Source organism: Coloeus monedula (genome assembly GCF_965178545.1).
Source record: "Coloeus monedula genome assembly, chromosome: 6".
NCBI lineage: Eukaryota > Metazoa > Chordata > Aves > Passeriformes > Corvidae > Coloeus > Coloeus monedula.
Genome location: NC_138786.1, coordinates 49,751,145 through 49,769,808, shown reverse-complemented (window position 1 = coordinate 49,769,808; position 18,664 = coordinate 49,751,145). Strand labels below are relative to the sequence as shown.

Sequence of the window (18,664 nt, the reverse complement as noted above, 5' to 3'; positions counted from 1 at the left end):
TGACAAAGCCTTGTCACAACACACCAAAGCTGCACCTCCTTCAGGTCACAAAGGCTCAGAAAGATTAATGTCACCGTAATACTAAGCAAATGTTTAGTTTATCCCATTTCAAAGCAACTCAAATAACCAAACGCCTCTTGAACAACCAGTTCCCAACTCAGCAGGGAGAAAGTTACCATGGCTGTGTGGCTAAGGCTGTTCTGAAGCTCATGGCTTATTACAGACAGGCATGTCCCTCCTTTCAAATTGAGATTTAGAGCCTGTAGTTCAGTCCCTCAGTCTATAAATAGTATATAGAGCTCAATACTGATCAAGAAGAAAACTCAGCTGCACCCTCACATGAAATCTTACTGAAAAAATCAGAATACTCCTGTAAAAACATGTCCACATTAAAAAGCGTAATTCAACATAATTTGGCAAGCCATTTCTATGTTAAACATTTCTTTCAGAACAAAGCTGGAAATTCTGAAACTACATAAGGACATATGATTATACCTGAGAGTAACAGCTAAGAACTCTTCTGTCCACTTTTTTTTTGTATTTTTATTCAGCATCAGTGTTAAGTCAACCACACCAGAATTTCAGAATAATGGGGGTTTTTTGCATTTGCAAATTTGCTTTTGCTAATATGCACTGAAATGAGAGAAAAAAATGGAAAAATTGCAAACAAGCTCTTTTGTCACTTACAAATTTGAATCTAAATAACCTAGGAGGAAAGGTACTTTTAATGAGGGAATGCATAAAAGCTCCTGACACCCTTCATTAAGGCTGGCATGAAGATGCAGCCCCAGTTCCCATCAGTAAGGCAGTACTGTTGGCTGCCTCCAGCTCAGTACTACTTAAACAAGGTTGGCTACAGTGTTAAATGTACCATATAAAACCCTGCTCCCTGAACTCACTTCCTGACTGTCACTGATTTAAACTCGTCTCATACAGAACATGAGGACCAAGCATCAAATGCTCTTTAGTCTTGCTCATGGAATATGAATTGGAAGAAACTCCCTATGTTGTGCATTGGTAGCTCATTAATGATGATTACCTGGAACTGTCCTTAAAAACATTTAATATGCATATTTCTGCCCTTGGCCTTAAAACATTAAAAAAAAAAAAAAAAAAGAAGAAAGAAAAAAACAAAGGTAGAGAAAACAACCCTCTGTTTTCCCATCTTCTTACAAAATCGGGAAACGTCTGCGAATACCAAAGAGAAGAAATAACTGCAGTTGCTGTTGTAATTGTGCTTTAACCTACTGTCCTGGTCTCTACCACCTAGAAACCTCCCGTTGTTTTAAATCACTCATAGCAAGAGGTGCTTCTGAATGTCAGCCAACCTTTTAGCAGAAAAAAATCTTCCATTATCATATAATTTTTGACGTCCTCCTCCTACAGCAAGATGTGGCTGCGAAGAGCATGTGATCACACAAGAGGAAAAAAAACCTTGTTGTAACCTCAGTGGTGTTTGCTGCTTTTCAGTAGGTATTGGCTACTTCTCTCCTAAATGCGTTACTTTACCCGTAATAGTCCTTAAATAGAATAATAGCAATAGTCTTTAAAACAGGGCCACACGAACACACAAGCAGACGTGAATAACAAATCTTTTTCACTGAATGAGCAGTGCCGGTGGTACCCAACCGTAGCTGCCAATTTCGGGGCTGGGATTCCAGAGGCCTTTCGCCGCCTCCTCACAGGACATGGGGCGCGCGGGGACGCACAACCGGCCCGCGGCCGCCCGGCGCCGCGGAGTGACGTCATGCGGCGGCGGCGTGACGTCACGCGGCAATGGCGGCGCCCGGCAGCACACGCGGCGGGCGGTAGCGGCAGCGGCCGGGCCTGGGCAGAGCCTGCGGTCCCGCTCCAGTCCCCTCTGTCCCTCTGCGGTCCCCTCTGTGGTCCCCTCTGCGGTCCCCTCTGCGGTCCCCTCTGCGGTCCCCTCTGCGGTCCCCTCTGTCCCGGGGCTCCGGAGCGCGGTAAGCGCTGGGCCGGGGGAGTAGGTGCCCGGAGCTCCCGCGTGTGGCTGCGGAGGCCGTGCCGGGCCCTGCCGCGGCTCCGGCGGGTGGTTCCCGGGGTGGGCAGGGGTGGGAGCGCTGCGCGGCCTGCGGCAATTTATCCAGCGCTTCTAGTTATATCTCCGGAGGTGTTACAGGAGGGACGCAGTAGGCCTGGCCTGCCTGATGTATTTAGTTATATTATAGTTTATTAAGTTATATTTTAGCTGTATTTATATTAGCCTAAAGCTATATTTAAGTTATGCTATTGGCATATTTTAGAAGTAAGTAAAATAATTATTCCATAGATTCCCGTTTGCTTGAATATCAAGGTAGTCTTCATTTTTTGGATCTGAAGCCCTTCTTTTCTTTTTTCCTTCGGTTTCTTTTTTAGGTAAAAAATGAAGGTCAGAAAAGGAGGGAGATTTAGGTCTTCCTTTAAATTGAAACAAAAAGGCATTGAAGTTGTAGGAGAATGGAAAACCGTGCAGATCGACCCCAATCTATTTGCTGAGGAGGAGTTTCGAGATATAGTGTGCTTGGAGGAACTTACAGAGTACAAGCTAGTAAGTTCTTCCAAAGTGGGGAAAGTAAAAGAGAAGAAGAGAAGGGCTGAGAGTGCTTCAGAAGAAGGCAATGAGGAGGTGGAAGAACCTGTCATCCCTCCAAAAAAGAAAAAGAAAAACAAAGATTTGAGAAGCCAAACAGATAAAGGCAATACTCCTAATGCAGTAGAAGTTGATGTGCTGGTTGATGAAGAGACAAAGTGTAATGAAATAATTGAAGAATCAAATCGGGAAGACCACAGACATGTGACTGAGAGCATGTCAAGCAGAAAAGACACTCCAAAGAAAAAGAAAAAGAAGGTGTCTAAAAACAAGGCTTCTCAAGCACAGGAAGCCTTTCCATCAGTATCTGGTTCTAAAAAAGTCAAAAATTGGACAACAGAAGTTTTATCTGCCTCAACTGATCAAAAAGCTGATGTGTCTGCATGGAAAGACCTGTTTGTACCTGAGCCAGTGCTGCAGGCCTTGAGCTACCTGGGGTTTAGTGCTCCAACTCCTATTCAAGCCTTAGCCTTGCCTTCTGCCATTCGGGATAATATGGATGTTCTTGGTGCTGCAGAAACAGGTACAAATCTGTTAAAATTATTGTGTATGCTGGCAGCATCCCGTTTCTCTTCTTTAAATGTAGCCCAGTTTTTATGTGTAGAAGAAGCAGCTTTTACGTATTATAAGAGAAGAGCTTTTGTCTTTTGGGTATCCAACATATTAGTAAAGCGTTAGAACTTTGTAACTTACAAACATGGGAACGTCCCATCTTTACAAAGCATGCAAAGCTTTGAAGTCTCAATGAGTCTTTATGCTTTTGGCAGAAGTCTCTTTTCCTGTTTCTCGAAGTGCTTCCTGTTTTGGGAATGGAAAGTGATGCTCTGCAAAAGGCAGAATTAATGAAACAAACAGGCTCATTTCTGCAGCAGCCAAACATGTGCTCCTGGCGAGGCACAGCAGAGAACCAGGTTCCTGTGGAGATAATTCATACTAGTGTGGAGCAGTGAATAAACACTGGGCACAGTGTTAAGTGTGAATATGACCCAGGTCATACAGCAAAATGGGTCCACCCTGTGCTCTGTCCCCTGGCTTTTCCTGTACATTGTCACCAGCCCTTCTCCCTGCTTGTGCTTGAACTGAGTATTATATTGATGATTGAGAGGTAGAGTCACTTCCATTTTGCGCTCAGCTCATGGTTTGAGCATTACTAGCCTTCATGAAATTTGTTATAGCTCCTTGTTTACTTAATGCGAGGAAGTCTCAGAACATTATGCTCCCTCAAACTTTGTTTGCGGTTCCTGCCTTTGAAGTTTTGTCTTTACCACTGCAATGTTTTTTCCATAAAACACCTAGAGATAGGAAGCACAATTGGAAGCTGCCTTGGTTTAAAGGCTTCCTTTACATTGTTTTCATCTGTTCCAGTTGCTTTATCTCACTGCTTCTCTGTGAAGTCATTTACTACTCTCAAGCAGGAAGGTATAGTAACTAATACGATACGCAGTCATTTGCATTTTTATTTTAATTAGAAGCTACGTTGATGCTATTAGCTTTAATAAGATTAGAAAGCCCCGCAGGGAATGTTTTTGAAAATGGGACTGAAAATTTAAATGGTGCTTTTGTACTGCAAAAAAGTGCCATTTTGGCAGTGCTGGTAAGCAAATTGCTTTCTAACTGCAGAATGGAAAGCATGGTTGGTGGCAGGCTGTGTGGTTGCTTTATAATTTTGTATAACCCTGAGGTAGTAGGACTGTGTTTTGCTCATTTATTCTTTCATGAGAGCAATCCAGATTCTCTCTAGACAGTCCAATGGATCGTTGGTGTTTCTGTAGAAACTTGGGAGATGTAAACAACTGCCTGTTAAGAGGTGCTGCAGCTGGGAGAGGGTGAAACTCTCTAGTCCTTTTTTCTGCATCCTATAGCACCCCTTAGCATTGGGCCTGAGGGAGGAATGTATGAAGTTAAAGAACTATTAATCTTCCTTTTTTGGTAGCAACATTGGGAAGAGCGGCAAGATTTTGATATGGCAGCAGTTCCAGGTGGAGATGCAGGGAATGCCAAGGCTTGTTTTTGCAGTGGGTCTTACCCTTTCTGTTCATTACTATGTAGAACTAGTGAGGTTTCTGGTTAAGGAGCTAAATCTATGTAAAATGATACAATCTGAAACAGTTTAAAAGAGCAAGAATTGGCTTGAGCTGTAGTACCAAGATATACTTTCCTTCTGGTTTTGCACGCCTGCCTATGGTATGTGGTTTGTGTGTTATAACATGTCCTGTGAGGTGATAATTTGTGGGTGAATCCAATGCCTGCAGAATAGTTCTGATTATCACAGCCATAATCTGTCTGGGTCCAGTACTGACATTTGCACCAGTGAAATTGAATTACATTTAATTCAAGATCAGCAGTGTTGTTCACCTTAAAAACAGATGTTTTGGTAATTCAGCATCTTACTGTATACGTGCTCTAAATACAGGTTATAAACATTTTCTGCCTCAAGTCCAGACAGAAGTCATAAAAGACCCCACAGACATGCAGAAAGGTGGAGAAGTGGATATGAGACTTTGCAGCAGCACTGGTCGTGATGATGACACTGGGCTTAGCTGTTTATTATCTCATATTAAGGTTCTTCCCTAAATAGGCAAGATTCTGTGTTGCCAAATTCGGCAAACCTTTACAGCTTTGTGATATGGACAGGAATTGAGATTAGATTTCCAAAGGACTGCTTTCTAGCAGTGGCCTGTTACAGGAATGGTATAATAGTGTCTTGTACTCCAGATGCTGCTTTCATGATTAGTGAACTGCTACATCTGAGAAGCTTAATTGGCTGGGGTGGATGTGCTGCTGGGCTTTTCCTAATGTCTTTATTTCTGACAGATAGTTCAGAAGGGAGTATGTGGCAGGGATGTAACTTGCAGTTGGTACAGTGAAGTCTTGCAATTAAACTTCCTTTTGACAAGCCCCGTCTCACCAAAGTGGATTCTTTCTTTTAGATTAAATGTATGTGTTCTGATTATAAAAATAGGACCCAGTGCTAGATCAGGAAATTAGACAGTGGAGTATTTCAAAATACAGTTTCTTAGAAGGTCGTAAATACAGGACTATAAATTGAAGATGGAAGCTAATCCTTCAAGTGCATTCCAGTTTGTCCTTGGCCTCATTTGCTACTCCTTTATTTGGAGAACACTGATTAGAACTTTCAATTAGGGCATGGTATTCTCATTATGAGCATGCAGTTCCTTAAAAATATCTTGACTGCAACTGCAGCTTTTTGAAAACGCTTTCAGAAGAAATAAATCTGCCTGACCTGCTAGAGATTGGAAGAATACCTGTTCCCCAGGAAATATGCTATTGGTCATGTCAAAGAGATGTATAAGGGAAACGGGAGAAAAGATGCTATTGCTGCAAGTTTCTGGTCTTCTAAAGATCATGGGTTTGCATCTGTTACAATGGTATGCTTTGAGAACAGTGTGTGATTGGCTGTTGCTTTTCTCATCTTTTCAAATAAATGACTTGTCAGTCTGTGTTATTATTCTTGTTTGTTTTTTTAGGAAGTGGCAAAACGCTTGCATTTGCAATTCCAATGATTCACTCTGTGCTGCAGTGGCAAAAATCAAATAACTCAACAACCAGAAATGACAGTGTTTCTAAAGAGTCCCATCAGCATCATGATGAAACAAGATGGGAAAATGAGGATGAAGCAGAAAAAGTAACCCATCAGCAGGTTGAAGATAGCGGAGATGAAGATGATACATCTTTCACAACAGGCTGTGTGAAGGTGCTAGAAAATGTTGAATTTGATTCCGATGACGAGACACATACTGTTGACTCCCATAAAAAGAGACCTCTTTTAGGACTGGTCCTTACTCCTACAAGAGAATTAGCTGTACAAGTAAAGCACCACATTGATGCAGTTGCAAAGTTTACAGGTACGTAGATCCCACAGGCCATGTCTCAGATTATACTGTGTTTGGATCTTGGCATTGGTGTTGAACCAGCATGTGTGCCACACTTTCTTCCATAAAATCATAAAATTGGTGTAGCTTCTGAAGGGTTAGAGTTTGTAGTCACTGATGTGGGAGAAATGCTTGAAGATTCTTCAGTGAGATGCGTGTGGAAGTAATCAGTTAATGTGAGCTATTTTACTTTAAAATGTGTCTTCCTTCGAATAGGTGTTGATTCATGCTCTCATAACACAGAATCAGTACTACATACCTGGCCACAGTTAACTTTATTCTAGGTTTGGGTAATGTAGGCTATATATAATTAATAATTTCATTATATATAAAATTTTGATTATATGCATAATAATTTCATTTTTGACAGGTATATCAATCTTTGTATATACTGTATATGTATAATTTTGTTCCATCTATTAAAAAAGAAAAAGAAGTTATGACCATAAGTATGGTCATTTTGTATTGCTGCATTGCTGTATTGTCTGACTTACCTCCTGCAGCAGTCAAGCCACAGAAGTGTTACTGACCTGACAATGTTAACGTGCCTGACAAAAGCAATTCCCCCCTCTTCCTTTCCTTTCCAAACCAGAAGTCAGTATGTCTGTTAAGTGAATGAGTGACGACGTGAAACTGTTAAAGATTACAAGTTTTTCCCAATCCTTTCCACTTCTCCAGTACCAGTAATTGTTTATTTATTAAAGAGGATATATAGTGCAATGCACTACTTTTAAGCCCATCTTCCTTTGGTGTCTGTATGTCCTGCTGTGCTCATCAGTCTGCATCTGATTACAAGGCTTATTTTAACTGCTAGGCTGAAATAATCAATTTATGTCATACAGTTCTGATAGGAGCAGTGCTATTTATGTGTAAAAATCTGCTGTCCAAGTGATAATACAGTTGCTGCAGCAGGAGAGGAAATGTTTTGATGTGGACTTTCTTTATTGCCTTCAACTCACTGGGAAAAAAATCTGCTCCTGGAAGCATGGTGTTCCACAAGTAGTCCAGAAGAGAGATCAGTGGGAGCTTGGATACTGGAAGGGTCTTGCAGAGTAACATGGAATTTACCATGTATTGTTTGAAGAAGTAGGGTGAAATAAGCCATGTGTGGAGTCTGCTTCCAAAGATAAACTCCTTTCAATACTTCAGCAGACTACTTAAAGCTAATGAGGTCTGTGCTGCTGTGCAAGAATCATTAATCGTGTGGAGGCATACTTGGTAGGATTGATTATTCCATAGCAAACGAGAGCAGTTATTTAGTAAGACAAGCATTTCTCAGTCTTACTCTTGAAGGGATCTTCTGGTTATTCTTAACAGGAATGTGCTTGTTCATGCAAATACAATCGAGAAAACATGAGACTCTGAAATGTGTGTAAACAAAGCTAACAGCTATGGATGTGATTCTTCATGCTGTTGAAAGACGTGTACTAATTCATGGCATGTAACTATAATGAGGATTTTTTTGTAAAATTGAGTGCATTGTTGTATGCTCAGTGTTACATAAAACCCCTGAAGTTTCCTGGCCAAAATGCTTGTTGAAAGTTGCAGTGTAGAGTGTTTAAAACACTTCATGAAGTAGATCTATATAACAACATTCACTGGTAAATTAGTGAAATAAAATCTGTTATTTATATGTTCTAGGCATTAAGACTGCAATTCTAGTAGGAGGCATGGCTGCACAGAAGCAAGAACGTGTACTGAATCGAAAGCCAGAAATTGTAATTGCAACCCCAGGCCGTCTGTGGGAGTTAGTTAAAGAGAGACACCCACATCTTTCAAATCTTCGTCAGCTCAGGTAAAAGTGCCTTTCCAGATAACTGCTGGATACTGAACTGGGCAGCCCTGCATACTGATTAGGTTTACTAACAGGTTAAATAATTTAGACTACATAAAATCACCTGTTTCTGTGTCAGTGTTTTATTGAAATGCACATTGGTTATTTTGATGGAGGAAGATGTCAGTTAAAAACAATAGTAAAGAACTGGTTTTTCAAAAGGAAGTGCAGAAGGCTGCTGTAGCTGCTCCAGCATACCTGGTGTTCTTTTCAGTTTTGTATGCATAGCGTCCTTTATGTGTTTAGCAGGAGAAGTTGTTCTTAAATGTATCAGGTTTGTATTTAGCTGCACAAGTGTATTTTTACTGCGTGTTTTCTACTTGACAGGTGCCTTGTGATTGATGAAGCAGACCGAATGGTTGAGAAAGGTCACTTCTTAGAGCTGTCTCAGTTGCTGGAAATCTTAAATGATTCACAGTATAACCCTCGACGGCAGACTTTTGTTTTTTCTGCCACTTTGACTTTAGTCCATCAGACTCCCACAAGAGTTTTACAAAAAAAGAATGCTAAAAAGATGGACAAGAAGACCAAACTAGAATTGTTAATGGAAAAAGTAGGAATAAGGGGCAAACCCAAAGTAATAGACTTAACAAGGAAAGAGGCTACTGTTGAGACTCTGACAGAAACCAGAATCCACTGTAACACAAATGAGAAGGACTATTATCTCTATTACTTTCTTCTCCAGTATCCAGGAAGAACCATGGTCTTTGCAAACAGCATAGACTGTGTAAAACGCCTCAGTTCTCTCCTCACAATCTTAAATTGTGATCCTCTTCCTTTGCACGCCAACATGCACCAAAAGCAAAGGCTGAAAAACCTGGAAAGGTTTGCTGAGCGAGAGAGGTGAGTTGATTTTCAACTTCCTAGTAGAGAAAAAAAGAAATTGCATAAAGGGTGGTGGGGAGGGGAAACAACTGTTAGAGTAGGAGCAGGTTGGGGAAGTTAGCTGAGGATGTGAGTCCCCTGTTGATGAGCCCAGGATATTAACGATTAAGGATGAGGTTTCACAGTTGAGGTGATGAACTGGAGCAAGTTCAGTGGAAGGCCACCCAGATGTTCAAGAAGCACTGACTCTGCAAGAGGAGAGGCTGAAGGCACTGGCTGTTTGTATTACCTGGGAAAAGTATTTTGTGGGGACCTAATGGCAGCCCTCTGACACCATAAAAGAGGGTTATCAAGAAGATGGTGCCAGGCTTTTCAGAGTGGTGCTTGATGGGAGAATGAGGGGCAATGGGTACAAGTTGAAATAAGATCAGGCTGGATATGAGAAAGGGCTTTTCATCTGTGAGGACAGTTGAGCATGGGAATAGGCTGCTTGTCTTGGAGTTTTTTGAGGCTCAGTTGGATAAAAGCCCTGAGCAACCTGGTCCAGTCTTGCAGCTCATCCTGCTTTGAAGAGGAGGTTTTATTAGAGACCTCCTGAGGTCCACTGGAGCCTGAAATATCCTGTGGTCCAGCAGCTCGTTGCTGCTGAAAGAGCTGTCACTTGCCCTGTTTTCAGACATGTTTTTAGAAGTCTCCTGCACACCTCTGCCCATGTCCTGGCTCTGCAGCTCATTTGATCGTCTGTAAGTTATTGAATCTCCCTAAACCATCAGAAAACTAACCACTCATTACTCATTTGCAGGTTTAGTTACATAAATTAGCATCCCAAGGGTCAAAGTATCTTTGAGCAATGCAAAAGAAAGGGCAATTATGCTTTTCAGCAGTGGTGGGCAGCCAGGGCTTACCCAAGCAGACCTGTCCTGCCATTTTAGGAAACATTGTTTTGGGGTGTCTTTGGGGTGGCCTTTGGGACGAGATGTTTGGTCTCAGTACTTCCATGATCCAGAAGCCTCACAATTTAGTCCTGCTGTGAGCTGCTGTGTGCTGTCTGGGAATTTGTACCTTGTTAGGAGATTCAGGCATGGAGAGCAGAGGTTGAATTGCTGTGATGGAGCTGCAGCATCCCTTGGCAAATGTATTGATAGCATTTGCATAGGTTAGGTGAGGTGTTTTCAGAGACTGCAGATTTTCAAGGCAAGAAAGAAATCTATGAGACCATCTCTCACAGTCTTCTGCAGGTTGCAAGCTGTAGAATTTTCTTTTGCTATTTCTGCTTTGCACCTTGTAGCAATAGAGTATGCAGTCAAATGCCATAAAATCTCAACGAATTTCCATTATCTAAAAGGAACTAATTTCAGTTGCTGGGAGATGTTTTTGAAACAAACTGTTCCATATCCTGGGGAGACTTTTGTCTCTGTAGAGACTGCTTATATAAAAGAACAACTTCTTTGAGTAGTTCATCTTGTCTAAGGATAAGGAGAAATAGTAATTGTTAGAACAGAACTCACCCCTTGTATTTCTAGCTTTTAATTTACTGAGAGCTTAATTTGAGTGCAAGTTGGCAGAAGATATTTCACCATCAAAAACTGTTATTTAAATAGATAATGTGAAAAATGTGATTTTCCTCAACTGGTAAAACTTCTAATAACATGTCTGTACTGCTAGAGGATCAACTGTGTTTTTAATTGTGTGGTCATAGCAAGCTAAAGAAATTCTTTAAAACCTGGACAGTGCACTGAAAAGTGTAATGCAGGGGCACATACCCCCCCTTCCTCATTAAATAGCAATTTGTTCTAGCATTTTTGTGAACTGAGAAGAAATCCTTAGGAAAACACAATCCAGCAAGGTAGTATTTATTTACTGAAAACACAATAGACCTGCTGAAGGCAACATTTGCATTTTTTAATTTTACTTCTAAGAATTATTGTTTCAAGAGTGCCCTTGAGTTAAATTGGGTATCATTTCTGTAAGGACAAACAGAATGCATGTGTCCTACAGATAATACAGTATGAACCTGTTCTTTAAACTGCTATGGTAGAATTCTAGGTTGCTGTATTTTATGTTCCTTGGTACATGATTTACTCTTCAATTTTATGTTAATTAAATTTTGTCACCTTCTCAGCTGTGTCCTCCTGACAACAGATGTTGCAGCTCGTGGTCTTGATATTCCTAATGTCCAGCATGTCATCCACTACCAGGTTAAGTATTTTTAATGTTTTTCCTTTTACTGTTTTGGTTTGACATACGTTTTTGCTGATACAAATCCTGAACACTGTAAAGCTGTAATTCTTGGTCCTGTGTGTAGTATAGTCCCAAGTATAGAAATGAAATCATTTAACTGTCCTTGGTGCTTTGTACTTAGAGATCTCATTTCTGCAGTGACTGACTGCAGTAGGTAGTACTTTATGAATGTGTGATTATGTATCAGAAATGACATAATAGATACGATCTTCCTTGTTTTTTGCTCAACTTTGGTATCCGAAGGTGTGAAATGACTCAGCCATATAACTCTACTCTGAGGACACATAAAATATTTTCCTGCTTTGCAAATGAAATGATAGAGGGTCAGAAGTTAGGAGAGACTCACAAAAGATTATGCAAGGAAAAATGCTGGATCAGAGAACAAAAAGTGTGTCAGGACATCATCTTTTGTATTACTTTCATCAGCATTACATGCAATGTACTGTGTGTATGCAGCCTCTTGTCCAAAGCATGCCAGGCTGCTGGTAGCTGTCCATGGCCAGCTGCATGGCTTCTCTGAATCCTTGCAGGTCCCTCGTACTTCTGAGCTGTACGTGCACAGAAGTGGCCGAACAGCCCGAGCTGCCAGTGAAGGCCTCAGCCTGCTGCTGATTGGCCCTGAGGACTTGATCAATTTTCGGAAAATCTATAAAACATTGGAGAAGAGTGAAGAGCTGCCATTTTTCCCAGTTGATACCAAGTGCATGACTTCTATCAAGGTAAAGAAACAACAGTCTTTTTGCAGCCTGAGTAGTTGCTTTCTTACTTGTATTACTGATATGATATTGCCTGTGGTGTTCTTTCCAGGTTTCAGATGAAATTTACTCTTGAGGACCTGGATTTGAAAATTAAGTTAATAACACTTTCTGGTTTTTTAAGCAATATCTATGATTTCTCCTCAATAACTGGCACAAGAAAGGTGTTCAAACATAAATATCACTTGTTTTTCCAGCAGCAGTATAGGGAAGTGAGTGTGTTTTGTGGCTGTGGAGTTGGGGTGGCTCTGCTAAGTACATTGTTTAAAGGCTCTTATGTTAAGAACAGACTAGACAACAGTAGCAGGTCCAGGGATGTTCAGTGGTCTTCACCTGCCTCTTCCCATGTGAAGTAGTGAGTTGTCTGCTTTTCTAGAAGTTCCTGTACTGTGAGGCCACAGCTGCCACTGAACCCTGTCAAACTGTGTTTCCCTTTTATAGGTTATTGCCCATTTTAAGGAGGATTCAGTCATTCACTAACTCACAAAATGGGTAATGGTTAGGATTTATAAAGCAATGTGGTTTAGAAAGCATCTAGTCACTGCAGATTTTCTGCTTCTTGAGTAAGAGACTATTTCATGTCTCAGCATTCTCTTCAGAGTTTGGGTGGTGTCAATCATGTACAAATGGGACATATTTAAATACTGGATTTTAAAGGAATCCAGCTGGGGTTGAAACGTCTGAATATTGCACAGTCACTGAGAACAGGGAAGAATGCAAGCAGTCAGATAATGTAGCAGGTGTCTTCCCCATGGTATTCTGATTCAGGCTTACCTAACTGGCTTGGACTGAGCCCAGGGTCTACCCCAGTGACAGCAGCAGTATCCTCACCTTGGGAATAATGACAGCAAGCTTCAAAACCCTGGCTTGCTGCAAATAGGGTATTTCTTTCAGGAGATGCAGCTGTCTGAAAGAGGAAAGGAAATAAAATAAATGTTTCCACAGATTCATTCTTTTCTCCTCTTGGTAGTAACGAAGAGAATCTGATTTCCACCCCTGTCTCTCCCACTGCCCCCTTCCACCTACTAAATGTTTCTAGTTACTGAAAGAAATCTGTTGTTTCAGAGAGTGTTGCTTCAGAGGTTCCTTCTGTGTTTCTTGATGAGTAGTTCTTGGCTCTTATCATGCTCTGTCAATTAATGGGCAAATAAATACTGTTTCTACACTTTCTGTTTCCTGTTGCCATCTCACAATGATCTCTCTTATCTGTAATAGTGCTCTTCTCCCCAGAAGAGATCTTTGTAACTGTAGTTGCAGGACTCCAGCCTCATAAGCCCTTGGAACAGTCAGGTCTTATTTATGCTTTGTCCTGGGTTTAATCACAAAGTCATTGTAGTTGGGGCTAATAGTGCTGCTGGTTCTTTATGTCTGTCCTTTTGGCATGGTCTTTCCCTCCTTTTGCATGCCTTCATTCAAGTTCAGGAAGTCTGAAGGGGTTTCACACTTGAGAGGAAAAGAATTGTTGAACCAGGATAGACTTACAGAGGACTTAAATTTTACAGAGATGGAAAAACTTACTTGAAATTTCTTGTGATGATCTAAGAAGTAACTGACTGAATGAGTAGTCCACTGCAAGTGGTATTTCTTCTCTTTCTCTCTGTAGTAATTATTCTGGCAGTCCTGGCTGCTGCTGTTACTGTGTAGCACCAGCCTGTTCCGCTTAGTGCAAGAGTTTGTTTTATGCAACTGCAGGCACATTCCGAAGAGCAGAATTTGCTTCTGGTTGGTCTTATTTACTGTTAGTGCAGACTTTCTTTCCACAGTGAATTAGTTATGTGTTTGGCCCAGCTGGAAGCCTGCAGGTCAGGTGAAGTTTGCTGGACATCTTTGTTCCACCTGTGTGCAGCTGGGAAGGACAGGACAGTCTGTCCTGTGCCTAAACAAGATCCAGGTGCATCCCTGAAAACACCTATTCCTTCCATATGGCTTGCAGGAGTTTACTTTCTTCAGAGTGGGATAAAAGTAGTGGCTGCCCCTTAAACTGCTGAGACTAATAAATCTGAGATCAAGCTGTACTATATAAATATGTAACTTGGAAGTGATTGGTATCTGAATCATGGTTTGCTCTTGATATCTCTCAAGTGTTTATAATGATTCACATAGAATGTTGAGTTAACATTCAGGTATGTTTAGTAGTTGAGGTGTTTTAGAAGTCAGAGTCTATCATGGATCTAAAGAAGGAAAACGCTAGTGAATAATTATGTGTTTATTAGGTGGGGCATCTCCTGGAACATGGATGGGGAGCAAAAGTGTCTCTGCACCCCAGTTGCATTATAGTGCATGCTCTCAAACACTTATTCTGCTAAAGTACCCCACATTTAAACCTGATCATAATGTCTAAATGTATTTTTGTTGCAGGAACGGATGAATTTGGCAAGGCAGATTGAGAAGGCAGAATTTTTCAACAGTCGGGCAAAGCAACACAACTCCTGGCTCCAGCAAGCTGCAGAGGCTCTTGAGATTGATCTTGATGATGACATGTTGATGGGCAAGTAGAAAATGTTTTTCCATGGGTATGCTCAGTAGGTCCCATAGCGCTGGTGTCCAGAAGAAGCCTCACCATGGCAGAGAAGCTTCAAAAGCAGCAGGGCAGAAGTGGGGGGGGAAGGAAAGGAGTGTTGTTGGTACATGGTGTTAGAGATGTTTTCAGGATGATGCAGAGAGAGCAGCAGAGAGTGCTGGAGCTGAGGGAGTGAAGTGTGACAGTTCTGGCAAGTCGCAGACAAGTCTACATGTTGTAGGACAAGAACTGTTGAGCTCTGGCAAGCATTTCAGAGTAATCTACGCAGCTCAGTATGTCCTGATTGAGTCTTGTCCCCTCTTGTCATAGAGAAGGCTGTTTCCACACTTCTGCTTCTCTCTCCCACTCCCTTGTAGTCAGGCATCAGGACAGGAGCCTGACAGCTCTGTGTGGGAACACCCAGGAAGTGCTAGAGAACACCAAATATTATGTGAGCCTTAAGTAGGTTGAGTTGTGTGGGCTAAATGACCATATATTGAAGTTGGTGAGGTTTTTGGTGGTTTGTTAGAAGTAAATAATTTCTTACATTTTTAAAATATTTTGCAGGCTGTGGCTGAGAGAATGTGTAGGGCTGTACAACTGCAAGTGGCTATTAGTTCAATGCCCTGAAGTTTTGCAGAGCTTAGATGCACTGTAAAATGCCACATTGTGTTTGTATTTTGAGAGCTGAAATTATGATTTCCTACCAGTTCTTTGAAGGCGGGCTGAATAGGGTTGCTGCAGGAGTCACTTCAGATTAGTCTGCATCTAACCTGTTAGCTGCTAAATATGCCAATGTCTTAATTTTGAAACATGTTTAGATAAATGTCTTTATTCATGGCTGGACTAGCTGTTTCTCAATCACTCTGCAAGCAAACACTAACCATCTCTGTCTAAATTGTTCAGGGGTGCTTTCAGATAATTAGCACTCTGCGCTCTTGTTTTGATGTAATCTGAGTATGCTGTGCTTTGGAATGGGTTTCTAAACAGCACATCCAGTCCAAGTAAGTTGTGACTCTCAAGTGAAACACTTGATAATTGCCACCCAGAAACTTGCCAGATTTATGCTTTAAAGTGTACTCAGTCTCTAATTCTTGTGTAGCTTGTTGGAGACCAATTAAACTCTCAGCCATTCCTCCCATAAGTGAAGCGCCTCTTACACAGTTACAAAAGATTTAGTAATGTGCTTTCAATTTTACCTTACAGCAACCTTGATTTCATTTTTCCTCAGTTCAGGCCTTTACTATGGTTACTCAGTAGTCAGGATTCTTCTCGATCTCGTTACCTTGTGAACAGCCTGGGTGATCTGAAAGTGTCACCGATGACTGGGAGTTGAGTGACCTTGTTAGAGAGAAAGCTGGGGTTAGCATCTGCCCCTATCACTACAAAGACCTGCAATGCAAGTTTTTCTTTTATTGTAACATTCTGTGTCTTTGATTTCTGCCCCAAGGAAGAAAAGCTAGCGAGCAAGAAGAAAGCCAGAAGCAAAAGATGCTGAAGGGGATGAAAAAACAACTGAAACATATGTTGTCCCAGCCACTGTTTAAAGTCCTTATGAAAACCAAGTACCCAACACAGTCTGGAAAACTACTCCTGCCTCAGACATCAGTGGGCATTTCAGCTCTAGGTGCCGTGTCCAGAAAGCAAGCCAAGAAGAAGAAATCAATAAAATAAAATTAGATAACAGCAAGATCATTCAGTGTGACAGAAGCAAGGACTATCCTCATCAAGGCTGTCAGTGCTTATGGAAGAACCCAGCTAGAAGACAGATTGTATAAGGATGTTGCCTGTGTATTTGTTGTGCAGGCACAAAACAAAATGTTGATTTAAAGGGCTCAGATAACATCTGGTTAGTTACTGTTGAATCTTGTCTTGGATCTTGGTTTTTTTTTATGTTCTTACTTTTTTCTTAAGTCTCTGTATTAATAGAAGTTAATTAGTTTTCTCATCGTTCTGATAATTACTCCATTTTGTGAGATGGGTAAAAGTTACTGGGTAGAATTCACTGTGGGCATACTCTAAGGATAAAACTTGATTTCAATTTTAGTGTCTTTGAAGGACAGGGGAAGGTCAGCTATATACAGTGCGAGTACAATCTGAGCTGGTGGTAGTGGGAGGTTTGGCTTTTGCTGCCTCCAGTTCAGTGTGAAAGGCAGAAAATACAGATAATGTTACCAGTAAGTCTACAATTCTGGTTATGGAAATGTCCCAATTTTCTTTCTCCTCTGATAACATTTCTCTGTTCTGTTCTCCACCAGGTTTAATTCCCTTAGTCCTGTGTTAATACATTTTGAATGTGCAAAAAAAAGTTAAGGTGGCAATGGGCCAGGACTGACCTTGGAGATGTGTAGATTTCTGAGGAATAAGTGGTGTTACTCAGTGTTTTCTTAATATTTGAAGTTAAGCCTGTATTTGAAAACATGTTAGAACCATGATCTTTGCTGTAATGGAAGAGATGATGTTTTGAAATGTCACTTTTGAAGATTGCTCCATGATAATTATGCTTTTAAATAATTTTAACCTGGTCTGGGCAAATATTTTTTAAAACTATTTTTAATAATACATCAGAAATATATTTTGAATTTTTGTTAAATTATATCTGCCATAAACTCCAAAGCCTGTGTCTGTTTTCAGTTACTTGAGATTTCTAAGTCCCTCATAGCTAATGTTGTTTGCACATAGCAGGCAAGGAGAGGGGAAAAGATAAGACAGTGGAATCTGTTTTGGTGGGAGGACAGGTAACCTTCACCTGCCAGCTCTGGATGAGGCTTAGTTTCTGTGTCTCATACAGTATGGAATGAATGAACCAGGGTCACTGCCATGATAGGAAGCACCAATTTACTCAGCTACTCAGGGAAATTTGTCTGTGGAGTTGAGTGCCCCCTCTAACCACTTGCTAGTTATGTGAGAATAACAAACTCTTTATCCCTTCATCTGTGTAAATAATTGAAGCACCTCATCTCTGGAGGACTTTTCTCTTGTTTTCATGCATTACTGAAGAGCTGTGACAATTGTAATCATAAGCATACAGAGCTTATCAATTATGTATGAGACTTTCCTTGCAATGCACTGTTTGTCTCATGCCCTTGGGAGCAGAAGGGGAAGTTTTGGGCGAGAAGACATGGTTTCCCTACTCGTGAGGAGACACATCTCTGGAGTTAATGTGACATCTGAAAAATAAAAACAATTTTATGATGGTTCATTGTAAGGAAGGCTGAAAAAAGGAACTGAACAAAGGTAAGCATGCCCTCATTTCTTTTCTGTGCCATTTTAATCAGGCTCTTACATTATGAAAAGAAAACTTGTATTGGTTTTGCATCCTGAAGAGTTTGAAGACCAGGAAGGCCTTTTCTGCATCTTATGATGCATTTCTCTTCCATTTCATTAGCAAAATCAAGGCTGGATCCTGGCAATAGAGCTCAGCATCTTCCTGCCTGAATCTGCATGAGGTAGGAGTTTTGGCAATTTCTCATTCCATGAGATGATGAGGAGAACTGAATTGAGGGACAATGTGTTGTTACTTCATTTCCATCATTGCAATGAAGTTTTTCAGCTGCTTCTGTTTCCCTGTGTTTAACAACACTGCTCTCACACTCCCAGCCCACTGTCTTGCTAAGTCTCCCCAAGATGGAGTATGGCACTTGTGCCCTCCTTGCTGCCTTCATAGAGTCACAAAATTATTCCACCATGCCCACTAAAACATACAGCAAAGTGCCACATCCACTCATTTTTTGAACACTCCACGGATGGTGATTCCACCACTTGCCTGGCGAGCCTGTTCCAATGCTTAATGGTTCATTTGCCTGTGGGACAGGCTCTGGGGCTAGTTTTCTTCTGCAGCCTCTGATGTGCTCTGCATGAGCTCTCAGTGCTTAAATCTACTGATGCTGCACTCACACAGGAACTCAAGCAGAGTTTGACCCCTAAAAATATCATGGTGTCTTAAAAAGAATACTTGTCTAGAGCTCTGGAAGCTCTCTTGTGGCTGCCTGTTTTACCTTGTCATTATCTTACTAGGATACCCTG

General features: G+C 41.1%; 1 protein-coding gene across 2 annotated transcripts; it reads left to right on the top strand.

The window, feature by feature from the left end:
- Positions 1 to 1,790: 1,790 nt before the first annotated feature.
- On the top strand, positions 1,791 to 17,220 carry DDX24 (DEAD-box helicase 24). Of its 2 annotated transcripts, none has more exons than XM_082283070.1 (10): positions 1,791 to 1,885; positions 1,926 to 1,964; positions 2,377 to 3,113; positions 6,079 to 6,456; positions 8,125 to 8,278; positions 8,645 to 9,160; positions 11,265 to 11,340; positions 11,914 to 12,102; positions 14,497 to 14,626; positions 16,089 to 17,220. In XM_082283070.1, the coding sequence occupies exons 3-10, from the start codon at positions 2,384 to 2,386 to the stop codon at positions 16,310 to 16,312; spliced, it is 2,397 nt and encodes a 798-aa protein (XP_082139196.1). In that variant the 5' UTR covers positions 1,791 to 1,885; positions 1,926 to 1,964; positions 2,377 to 2,383; the 3' UTR covers positions 16,313 to 17,220. The 2 variants fall into 2 exon arrangements, with proteins under 2 accessions (XP_082139196.1, XP_082139197.1); XM_082283071.1 differs by having other exon boundaries at positions 14,497 to 14,630; positions 16,093 to 17,220.
- The last annotated feature ends 1,444 nt before the right edge of the window (positions 17,221 to 18,664 follow it).

What these genes read in the sequence shown, in the direction of transcription:
- DDX24 (XM_082283070.1), top strand. Translation starts at nt 2,384, where the DNA reads ATGAAGGTCAGAAAAGGAGGGAGATTTAGGTCTTCCTTTAAATTGAAA. An exon ending in TCAAATCTTCGTCAGCTCAG is followed by an intron (nt 8,279 to 8,644) that starts GTAAAAGTGCCT and finishes TCTACTTGACAG; the next exon opens with GTGCCTTGTGATTGATGAAG. An exon ending in AGGTTTGCTGAGCGAGAGAG is followed by an intron (nt 9,161 to 11,264) that starts GTGAGTTGATTT and finishes TCACCTTCTCAG; the next exon opens with CTGTGTCCTCCTGACAACAG.